The sequence below is a fragment of the Musca vetustissima genome, unplaced genomic scaffold, assembly GCF_032173495.1.
Source record: "Musca vetustissima isolate MV318-11 ecotype Yass unplaced genomic scaffold, APGP_CSIRO_Mvet_v1 utg20322, whole genome shotgun sequence".
NCBI lineage: Eukaryota > Metazoa > Arthropoda > Insecta > Diptera > Muscidae > Musca > Musca vetustissima.
In genome coordinates this window covers 18,432-30,917 of record NW_026884151.1, presented here as the reverse complement: position 1 = coordinate 30,917, position 12,486 = coordinate 18,432, and the positions used below count along the sequence as shown (strand labels likewise).

The 12,486-nt window shown below is 34.3% G+C and overlaps 1 protein-coding gene across 1 annotated transcript; it reads left to right on the top strand.

Annotated features, from left to right (window-relative positions):
- Window positions 1–8,527: 8,527 nt before the first annotated feature.
- On the top strand, window positions 8,528–10,223 carry LOC133331160 (uncharacterized). Its single transcript, XM_061539556.1, has 4 exons — window positions 8,528–8,722; window positions 8,786–8,965; window positions 9,618–10,088; window positions 10,149–10,223. The coding sequence occupies exons 1-4, from the start codon at window positions 8,528–8,530 to the stop codon at window positions 10,221–10,223; spliced, it is 921 nt and encodes a 306-aa protein (XP_061395540.1).
- The last annotated feature ends 2,263 nt before the right edge of the window (window positions 10,224–12,486 follow it).

Genomic DNA, 12,486 nt, shown 5'->3' with positions numbered 1-12,486 from the left:
TAAAAGGGGACCAATATTGATTACATAGTTTAGTAATTATCGAATATTTGGGGGTTATCATTATATGAGGGCTATGCCTAATTAATAAACGATATATGTCAATTTCGAACCCAATATTTTAGTTATGTATGTCAATTCTTCCCTTCAGGAATTATCATTATATGGAGGAGATGCCTGAGAATGCCTGCCGATATACATGAAATAAACATTTCAGAAATGTTTATGGATATTTTTCCTAAACACACAAAAAAAATTGGACCGATATTAACGACGCATGGTATGGAATATCCCCAAAATACTGCAATTTTGAGGTTACAGTTATATAAGGCCATCACCACAGGTTTTATGTAGTAGTTCATTCTCGAACCTCACGTTCTAATTTTTTATCTCGATGTCCTCCGCAGGTAGAATGATTACAACAGTCTTAGAACACAATCCAAAACGTGGAACCAATCAGAAAACTATTTTAATATAAAAAGGGAGTCATATGGGGACTACCCCTAAAAGGGGGCGAATATTAATAATTGTTTGTAGGGCGATTTGCTGCCATATACGACTACAAAATACCAAATTTCAGCGAATTCGGTTGAAAAACTCGCTCAAGAACCCCAAAATACCGAAAATTGGGGGTGACCTTATATGGGGGCTACCCGAAAAATGGAACTACATATATTTATAATTTTTAGTGGAGAAATTTGGTACCCAATAAGAACCCATTGTATCAAATTTCAGCGAATTCGGTTTAAAAAACGCGCTCTAGAACCCAAAATAGCGAACATTTGGGATACCCTTATATGGGGGCTACCCGAAAAAATGGAATTATATTTATAATTTTTAGTGGAGAAATTTGGTACCCAAAAAGAAACCATTGTACAAAATGTCAGCGAATTCGGTTTAAAAACGCGCTTAAAACCCACCAAAATACCGTAAATATGGGGGCTATCAGAAAAAGTGGAAAGATATTTATAATTTTTAGTGGAAACATTTGGTACCCAATATGAACCCATTGTACCAAATTTCAGCGAATTCGATATTTGGTGCACCATTTACTTAAACTCGGACGACAATATTTATTAAAACAACAACAAAGCAGACACAGACAACACAGCTTATTGCTACAGACATCTAACGCGTAGGAGGGGATCGTGCAATTAACAAATAACACTCAGTGCAATAATAACTTTTGACCGTGGTAGTCACACTACGCTAGTTTTAAGCTAATTATTTAATGTTTGTTATTTAAAATCTTATGAGTTATATGTTTTTAGTATTAAAAAGCTGTGATATATATTCTAATTAGTTGTAATGTTTATTTATTGTAGATCAACTTCCCTGAAGATGAAATTCAACGAATTTCGAAATATTGGAAAATAATAAATAAATACAAAACATTGACCACAAGCTCGATCAACCATCTCTAATTTATTAAACATTAGAAAGGTCGAAAAATCATAAACATAATTATTAAAACTATATCGAAATCTAAACCGATTTCATCGAAACTTGACACAGGTTAGGTTTTACCAACGCACATCATTCTAGACTTTATTCAATACGCTATGCCAAATTTCGTCAAAATCGTATATATATATACAGAGACTTTGATATACTATTTACATGAAATCGGACGAATATATATATATATATATATATATGGGAGCTATAACTAAATCTAAACCGATTTTCAGGAAACTTAACACACATAATTCTAGACCTAATTCAATACGTTGTGCGAAATTTCGTGCAAATCGAAAGATATATAGGGACTTTGGTACACCATTTACATTAAATCGGACGAAAATATATATGAGAGCTATATCTAAATCTGAACCGATTTTTCCCATTTTCAATAGGGTTCGTTCTTGGGCCAAATAAGTGACCGATGCGTCTTTTTTGAACACCTATTTCTATATAAAGGAGTTGTCAAATCGAAACCGCGCTTTATGTGCTAGGCTAAGAACTTTCCGAACTGCCCTCGTATTATATTTTTAAAGTAAAGTTGTAGAACCAAACTTAGACTTTTTAAACATTATTTTAAACGTCCGTCACAGAGCACTGATTTTTATTAGAATATTTTTTAAAAGATGTACCACAGATTTTACCAAATATTTTTTTCCACAGAGCGAACACTTTTTACAGGATTACCACCGGGCTTAGATTTTTTACAATATCTTGAAAAGACTATCTCCAAAGAAAATGTTGATGTTGGTCATTGTTCTTTATTTCTTACTGACAAATGTTTACAAATATTTGCAGGTTTTATTATTCATTTAAAAAAACATGGGATATTTCCCCATATTTCCATTCTACGCAGAAAACAAACATTCTGATAATAAAGATAGAGAATAAGATAAATAAACAATTGAAACAAACAACACACCAAGAACTTTTATTGTTTTTTTTTTCAAAGAATTGCAATAAGCTGCAATATACAGAGAATTTTATAAGAATTGAATGTTTGTAAATGATGAATACGTATACCCAACATGACTGTACATACATTAATCAATCTCAATACAACATTATATCGAGAATGTTGTAGGGACTTTATTCTTCTCAATATGTCTCCTCAATTTTATTTATATAAAAAAAACAACACAACAGCCTCGCTTTCGGGCACTGATGCTTGCGACTAAACCTTTGCTGCGAAACAAGAAATCATTGATTTATTTTAGGCACTAAACGCCAACGTACGTCATCGAACTGATATGGATTGGCCCAATCCATTCTTAGTAGGCAGCAAATATAACATTAATAAAAGTATTTTTATTCTTGAATAACAATTTCAATTAAGCGTAATAAGTGAGCCTACAGACACTATATAATTAAGGTGACCATCACACATTTTACCTATAGATAAACTGTACACATATATGATAATATTGAAATTCAGAACAGGTTAGACATGTTTCTTTTGAAATTAAACCAAGTTATTAGTTATTTGGAAATTTTTATAATTCTAAATGGATTGCAAATTGTTATCCTATTACTAAATAATATGGAATTAAATTATATTTTATAGATTATATTTGAGATAAAAACTATCTACTAAAGCAAAAATATTATTGCAGAATGAATAAATTAATAATAAATACGTAATGAGTAACAAATAATATAAGAAGCTATCTTATAAATTCTGGAAGATAGTATATGTTGTCATCATATTTTCAAAACGTATTTGTTATATGTTTGCGGAATCCCGCATATCATTTAGGTCACCATTATATGTATTTTCAAAATGGGGGGCTTGTCTTGTCTCCAAGTGTTTATCTTTGTTACTAGCCCATACAAATATATGTATATACATATACATACACAGAGAGACATATGCCTAAATCGCAGACTTTTTTCGCTATCTTCGCACATATACACCACCTTATAATTTACGATTAACAACAATCATCATTTAATTGGGGTATTGTTAAATTTTAGACATAGAAATGTATATACACAACATATGTATGTATTTATATTATCATCATGGTGAAACCTCGAACTTTGTTTGACAAACTTATTTGAAAATTTATGTTTATTTTGATCCGAAATCGTTTGAAATATAAATTTACTAACATCAGTTTTTTGCGAACTATTTGCAATAAATTTAAAGCTCACAGCTCATCTATTTGGCCCAAGTACAAACCCTATTGAAATTGGGAAAAATCGGTTCTGATTTAGATATAGCTTCCATATATATATTTTCGTCCGATTTAAGGTAAATGGTGCACCAAAGTACCTATTTATCTTTCGATTTGCACGAAATTTGGCACATCGTACCAAATTAAGTCTAGAGTGTTGTGTGTTAGGTTTCGTGAAAATAGGTTCAGATTTAGATATAGCTCCCAAATATATTTTCGTCCGATTTTAGGAAAATAGTGGACTAAAGTCCCTATATATCCTTAGATTTGCTCGAAATTTGGCATAGAGTACTGAATAAAGTCTAGAACGATGTATGTTAAATTTCGTGAAAATCGTTTCCGATTTAGATATAACTCCCATATATTTTTTCGTCTGATTTTTGGTAAATAGTGCCCCAAAGTCCCTTCGATTTGCACAAAATTTGCTATAGAGTACTATATTTAGTCTGGAGTGATGCGTGTTAAGTTTCGCGAAAATCGGTTCAGATTTAGATATAGCTCCCATATATATTTCCGATTTAATGTAAATGGTGCACCAGAGACCCTATATATTCTTCGATTTCCACGAAATTTGACATATCGTACTGAATTGAGTCTAGAAAGATGTGTGCTAAGTTTCGTGAGGATCCGTTCACATTTAGATATATCTTCCAAATATATATTTTCGTCCGATTTTACATAAATGGTGTACCAAACTCCTAATGTTTGTCCGATTAACACGACATTTTGCACAACGTATCAAATTGAGACTTGAAGGACGTTATTGTGTTCTTTTGAAATTGGTGCAGATGCAGCCATAGCTTCCATATGTATTTCGAACGGTTGCTGATTGAAATTTGTCCCATGGTACGCATACGACTCTAAATCTGCCCGAATGAAATTACATTTATCATAGGGTGCAGAAAGACATGAGTATATTCCTTCGAGGTAACATTGACCTGGAATTGTAAGTATACATATGTACAGAATACCCAAAGTGGTGAAGGGTAGTCGGCCCTGTCCGGCTTTACTACTTTTCCTTACTGGTTTTTTAAATACTTTTTAAAAGTCTACCACAAGGCGTATATTTTTTCAATTTGCTTTTGCTTTAAGAATATTTTATAAAAGTCTACCACCAGAGCTATTTTTTTAATTTTTTAAAAGATTACAAGGGGTAGATTTTTAAAAAAAAAAACATTTTTCTAATATTGTTATATGGACATGATAACCCCATAGGTTGTTGTTGAGTTGTGCGTGTGGGATAGATCTACATACGAACTATTTATATGCTTGTATGTATGTATATATTTATACCAGCCAGACATTGGTTCAGAACCAACACATGCTTTCGCAGACATAATTAAATAAAAAATGAATGACTGTCTGACAGACAGATTGGTTTGTCGTTCATGGCAATGGAAATGTGTTTTGTTGTTCTGCTGTGTTAGTGCGAAAAAGCACGTGTTTCCAACGATTTCAGGTTTCTTTCACAGATGTGTGGTTGATTTTTTTATTTTTCTACACACTTCTTTGATCATGCCAGGGTAGTTTCTATTCACAAGGATTCCCAGAAAGTAGATTGGTGATCCTCTCGAATTAGATTTAAAACGGAATCTTATTCACAAAAATCATGGTAGTAATTGTTTATAAGAATTACACAAATATTTTGATTTGTTTGTTTTTTTTTAATGACGCAAATTTATATATGTAGGGCCACTAGAATTTCGCGTATTTTTAAAAAAGTTACAATCAAAATAAATAAACAATTATCAAAACTCACCGTTGCCGAGTTTGAATTGAATGCTGGACTACTTAAAGATACCGATCGCACTGAACCGCCAATAAGACCGCTGTGGCCAACGTACCGATCACGTTTGCCCAACGAAGAACTGCCGCCGCATAAAATTCCATTTCTCTCAGAGTTTGGATATGTTGCTGACGACGACAACGTCGATGCCAATTTAGCAGCATAAGCCAAAGAAGAGAATGGTGAAGTAGTGGCAGAACCACCAGTCACAACAGAAGATCGCGCTATGTTAAATAACGGCAATGTTACCTTGTTATATCCAATGGCTTGCATTTTCGACTTTTTCACTTGTTCTCTACCGTTGGCAGAAGGAAAATCGAATCAAGACTCAAATGTACACTCCCCTTAAGTGTTTTGAACTCAACTGGAAGATTAAATGAAAGACCAGACTGAAATAAGTAGAAAATAAAAAAATATAGATTAATATTTCAAACTTTGTCTAACTGATAATCTGTATTTGTTGGTAGATGTGTGTGTCTGGGCATGTTTTATTTTGATGTCCGGCATCTTCTTATACAACAATTTCTGTATTTTTTTTTTCTTATTTTATTTATGACTTCTTTGTTAGTTTCCATTACTTGAAGTTTGTTTTCACATTTCATCGATTTGCTTGTGGTCTCTTGCCGAATTCGTTTGATAACCTCTTGAACTTTTTCTGCTGGACGAGATGAGACAATCCCTCCTGGCTGGCTATGGTTGTTGTGTATGTGTGTGTGTTTTTTTGTTATTGCGGTATTTTGAATTATGTTAATTATTAACATGTTTATGTTAATAATTAGCAAAACAGCTGATTGGACAGGTACTGTCAAAACTACAATTGATTAGAGAAACGTAACGGTACGTGACGATATGATAAGAAGAACTGGATCTTTATACTAGAGCAAAAAATTAATAGACGAGCTGGAGGGAGTCTTAAAAGACGAGAGGAAATCTTTATAAACGAGTAGAAGACGGGTTCTTTGTAGCTGGCCTAGATGAGAGACTTTATATAAGAGTTAAAAGAGGGTCTTTAAAGACGAACCTAGCTTTGTTCAGAGCACTGGTGGGCATAACAAAATTGAGAGTACTTGTGGATGAGCATAACTGACAAATGTTCATTAAAATCTACTGTCGAAAAGAGAAAAAAGAGAATGCGCGTTTAACCAACGACGCTCAGTTACGGTAGCATATATGGATAAGCATGCCTGGTTCAGAGCCTTCCACCTCAAGCGGCGATTTTTAAAGTCAGTGTCACCTATGGTGTGGAATTTTAAAGCCTAGAACTTGATTTCGGATTTTTAAAGCTTAGATTTTTCAGAGCCTCCCACCTTAGGCGTGGATTTTTAATGTCAGAACCGCTTTATGTTTTTTAAAGCTTAGATTTTTCAGAGCTTCCCACCTTAGATTTTTCAGAGCCTCATACTTTATGCTTGGTTTTTAATGCTTACATTTTTAGAGCCTCCAGACTTAATGGTGGATTTTTAAAACCTAGATTTTCCAGATCCATCCACCTTACGTTAGATTTTTCAGAGTCACCTTATGCGTCGATTTTATAGCCAAGATGTTTCAAAGCCTCATAATATGTGCGTGAATTTTAAAAGCCTAAAATTTTCAGAGCCTCCTGCCTTAATCGTGAATTTTTAAAATCTAGATTTTCCAGATCCAACCTTACGTTAAATATTAAAAGCCTAGATTTTTCAGAGACACCTTATGTATGGAATTTTAAAGCCAAGATTTTTCAGAGTCTCATATATCTTTTTCAGAGCCTTCTGCCTTAATAGTGGATTTTTGAAACATAAATTCATATCCAATCCAGATCCACCCACCTTACGTTAGATTTTTCAGAGCCTCCCACCTTAGATTTTTAAAGCCTAGATTTTACAGAGCCACCTTATGCGTGGATTTTAAAGCCAAGATTTTTCAGAGCCTCTTACTTTATGCGCGGATTTTAAAGCTTAGCTTTTTTAGAGCCTCCTGTTTTAATTGTAGATTTTTAAATCCTACATTTTCCAGAACCACCCTTACGTTAGATTTTTTAGAGCCTTCCACCTAAAGCCAAGATTTTCAGAGCCTCATACTTTATGCATAGATTTGAAAGCCTAGCTTTTTCAGAGCCTCCTGCCTTAGTCGTGGATTTTTAAAACATAGATTTTCCAGATCCTCTCATCTTTGGTTAGATTTTTCAGAACCCTCTACCTCCTAGAGGTGGATTTTTAAGCCTAGATTTTTCGGTTTATAGACGAGTTGGAGGGAGTCTTTATAAAAGACCTAAAGGGAGTGTATATGAACTGAAGTGCGTTTTTTTAGACGAGCTGAAAGGGGTCTTTATAAACGAACTGAAGGAAGACTTTTTATATGAGGTGAAGGAAGTCTTTATAGACGAGGTGAAGAGAGTCGTTATAGTCAAACTGTGGGGAGTCTTTATCTACCAGCTAAAGAGGGAGTCTTTATAGACGAGCTGAAAAGGAAGTACAGACGAGTTGAAGAGGGAGTATAGAAGAGTTGAAGACAGATTCTTTATAGACGGGTGTTAGACAAATTCTTTATAGATTTGCAGAAGAGGAAGTCTTTATAGACGAGCTGAAGGGAGTCTTTATAGACGAACTGAAGAGGGAATCTTTATCGAGCTGAAGAGAGCCTTTATAGACGAGCTGGGGGGAGGGCATGTCAAAACCTTAACCTTTATAGATAATATTCAGGCAAGATCTTCAATATTCTAAAATCATGAAATGTCTTCTTTCAGTCATATCGTCATTGTAAATTGAGATCAGAACCATCAAAATCTCATTTTTGACATTGCCCCAAACTTATAAACGTGACTATGTCAAAAAATTGACATTGAATTCGACAAAAATCTGCAAATAATCTAAAAAGGAGCGGAAGCGTTATGTGAGAATTCTGACAGAATATGATCCTTCATCAAAAAATATGTCGTTGAAGATGTTTTCCGGAATACCAAATTACCGACAAATATTTTTACAAGTTGCAAATGTTATAAACATGGTGGCATCACTGGGTAAATTCAATTTACAGATCCCTACATATGTTTGACAAGACCGGGAAAATTCTGTCGTATTTCGATTTTCAGAACCCTAAAATGTAAACAAACAAAAACCATTAACCAACCATGGAAGCCGTTGACGGAGAATCAACAACCTCACTTCCTGTCGTAACAAATCCTGAGGATTTCAAACCCAAAGATGATGGCATGCATTTAATTATTGAACCAGGATATTCCTTGGCAACGCTTCGGGAGTTCGTCAAATCATCGTGTCTGGCGGAAAAATGTCAATTCATTGAGACAACCGATGAAATACAGGAGGTAATGCTTTTGAATTATTGTAAAGGAATGTCTTAATTTGAATGGTTTTTGTTATAATTCCAGATATGTCGCCACTTTATTGCTCTACTCCGCAAAGAAGAATTGAATCTGGATGAGGTCACATCGATGTTTGTTTGTGCCTGTCTGAGTTATTTTGTCAATGCCACACCGGAGAATTTTGAATGGCGTTCCCAGTTGTTGCAGAAAACATTCCAATATGTTGATACATTGCATCCGGTTCATGTGAGTGAGCTATTACGATTAGAATGTTTGGTGTTGAAAAATACCGGCACATTTTCGACATTACGTCTATATAGCTCGTATATACGGACCATCTTCAGCTTGTCTACAAACACTGCCTCCAGCTTGTCTATAAAGACTCCCTCTTCAGCTTGTCTATGTAAAGACTCCCTTCAGATGGTCTATTAAGATCCTCTTTAATTTGACCCCCCTAGCTTTGTCTATAAAGACCCCTGCTGCTCGTCTATAGAAGTCTTCCTCTTCAGTAGGTCTAAAAGACACTTCGTCCTCGTCAGCTCCTCCATAAAGACTCCCTTCAGTTCGTATATAAAGACACCCTTAGGCTCGTTTATAAAACCCCATCAGCTCGTCTATAAACACTCTTCAACTCGTCTAAAAAGACTACATTCAGCTCGTTTATAAGCAGGGAGTCTGCTTCAGCTCGTCTACAAAGTCTCCATTCAGCTTGTCCATAAAGACTCCCTCTGGTTCGTCCTTTCAGTGCGTCCATTAAGACTCTCTTCAGCTGATCTACTTAGACTCCTTAGCTAGTCTATAAATTCACCTCCTCCCTTCTTTAAATACTCCCTTCAGCTCTCCCCTTCGATTCTATTACCTAAACGTGTTTACCTAATCTTTCCACTTTTCTTTACAGCTCCATGTGGCCACCAAACGTCTATGGGAGGCAATGAAAACCGATGGCATTGATTTCGTTTTCAATGTCATTGCCATCAGTCATCAAATTGCAATTGCCAGTGAAACGGGTCGAGCCATTGCCATTTGCCTTATTTGGACAATATTATTTAATATAACCGAAACAAATATTCAAATGTATTGTTTTCATGAACTCAGTGAACTTATAAAAATTCTCAATGAATTAGATGATCAGCTACTGATCAAAGAGGATAATACCCGAGTGGTATATATACTAATACAAAGTATTGGATTCCTGGTGAATTCAATTGTTTTTGGTCAAAATAAAGATTTCGAGAAGGCCGGTTATCGCAACTATTTTTCATATACCAAAAGGGAATTGGAAAAATTGAAAGACTATGCTGAGCATTTGTCGAAGCTGTGGAAAATTGATATATCTGTGGCACAGAATAATTACGATTTGAGAATGACGGTATGTAGTTCAAATTTTATTTTGTTGTTGTATTTATTAAATTCTTGTATTTCTTTTCAGATAAGTGAATATATTGAATTGAATATTGTCGGAGCACTGCAGGAGAAAATTACAGAAATGCAAGCAACCAAATAAATTAAATTAAAAAAAATTGTAATTTATTTTTGATTTTAAATGTTAAGAAATGAAAAACAAAAATTGTGAATTAGTTCTAGCAATTTTAGGGTCAAAGAAAAATGGGGACTTGGATCCCTTCCTTTGTCTACGAAGACTCCCTGGTCAATTTGACTCCCTTCAGCTCGTCTATAAAGACTCCCTCTTAAGCTCGTCTATAAAGACTCCCTCTTTAGCTCGCCTATAAAGACTCCCTCTTTAGCTCGTCTATAAAGACTCCCTCTTTAGCTCGTCTATAAAGACTCCCTCTTTAGCTCGTCTATAAAGACTCCCATCAGCTCGTGTATAAATCTCTTTTCAGTTCGCCTATAAAGACTCCCTTCAGCTCGTCTATAAAGACTCCCATCAGCCCGTCTATAAAGACTCCGATCAGCTCGTGTATAAATCTCTTTTCAGTTCGCCTATAAAGACTCCCTTTAGTACGTCTATAAAGACTGACTACTTTCCAATCGTCCTTTTTATAGTCTTCTAACTCAGATCGGCCATAAAAGGCCCCTTTTAGCTACTCGATAAAACCCAAACCTCTTAAATTTTTATGGGTATATTTTGTTTATATATTTTTTTTAATTATTATTTATAAATATAATTTCCCTCTTCATTCATTTCATCCCATTATTATTCCCATATTAAAATCCCTTCATATTGGCTACTCTAATCGTATGGGTCATTTGTGTATTAACAGCTGTTTCGCAAAACCACTGAGTGGAACAAATTGAGAAAAAAACAGACTGTGTTGGTGAGAGACACCAACAGAGAGCTAAAGTGCGATGTTATTTAACGTGAAAATGAAACTCCAATTGGATTTGAAACTCAGTTGATTTTTGTTGTGCTGACGGTTGGTCGCATTTGATCCGCAAGTGGATGATAAAATAGCAACAAGAACGGTGTTTAGACCAAATATAAATACGAAAAACAGACAATAATGGAGAAAAATTGGAATTTATTAATTAAAATGTAATAAAAAAGAGAATGAAGAACAAAAATTAAACGAAAATATTTAAAATATAAGAAATAATCCCCTTTGAGGCGGCCTAAGTCTGTGAGTAGCGTTTATAAAAAAACAGTTATAAAAAAGCAAAGAAATAATGAAAAATTAAGATTTTATAAAAAAGCAACAACAACAAATCCCATAACGTAAAATATGTTATGTTGTGGTCAAACAGGAAAAAATAAAAATATATCACAACAACAATACTGATATTGTCAGAAATTGCTAAAAATTATTTTTGGTACACGAAGATGGATTTTTTTTATATTCTCCTCAAATAATCATCAATAGATATACTTTTATTTAGTTTTCTTTAAAACAAAAATAAACAAAACTCTTAAACTTAGGTTTATGTTTTATATTTTTCTTCTTCTTCAAAACACACCGAAATAAACGTGAATTCACTCGTGCATATTTATACAACCCCCCTCAATTGTAAGTTATAGTGTTTGTGTGTGTGTGGTGACCCAACAAGCAACAACAAAGTTGTGCAAAATCAGAATAAGTGTCAAGTTCATTGTCCAAAAACAAATGTCGAAAATAAAATGCGCCCGTCCGATGCCCACACAAACGCAACACACAACAACAAATATAATATTATCAAGTTGTTGTCAACAACAGCATATAACACAGGTTACAATAATAATAGCAACAACCACACCAACTTCACAACAAGAAATGCCGGCACCACAACTTTGCCAAAATATAAGCATCCACATTGCGAGAGACCAACACTCCACCCCCTTTCTCTTGTTTAAAAAAGTCCCATACAGAAAACATAACAGTGGAAGCAACAGTAGCACCGTTATGCATTTGCTGTATTGTGGGTGGCTTGTTGGCAGGGCTGCCAGATTTGACGATTTATCGTCATTTTGACGATTTTTTGGTCAAAAATTGAAAAATGACGATTTGACGATTTTTGCCCAAAAAATGACGATTTTTGGTCATTTTAGTAATATTGCAATATTTGGGTTCTTTTTGTTATGGCAACATCAAAAATGTATAAAGCGAAAGAAAAAGAAAAAAGAATATGAATATTTGGCATATGTGTGTGAGGTATACTTTGTATTGTTACAAAGCCAACAACAGTTTAGGTGTACCCAGATATAAGAAAAACTACCAATCAGATGTGCCGTTCTCTGGGTAGACAGCAACAAAACAAATATATGTTAACGGTTATTGTTTTTTGACACGGGCAAATAGAAGAAAATTGGTGAACGGAAAAGTTGTTATATT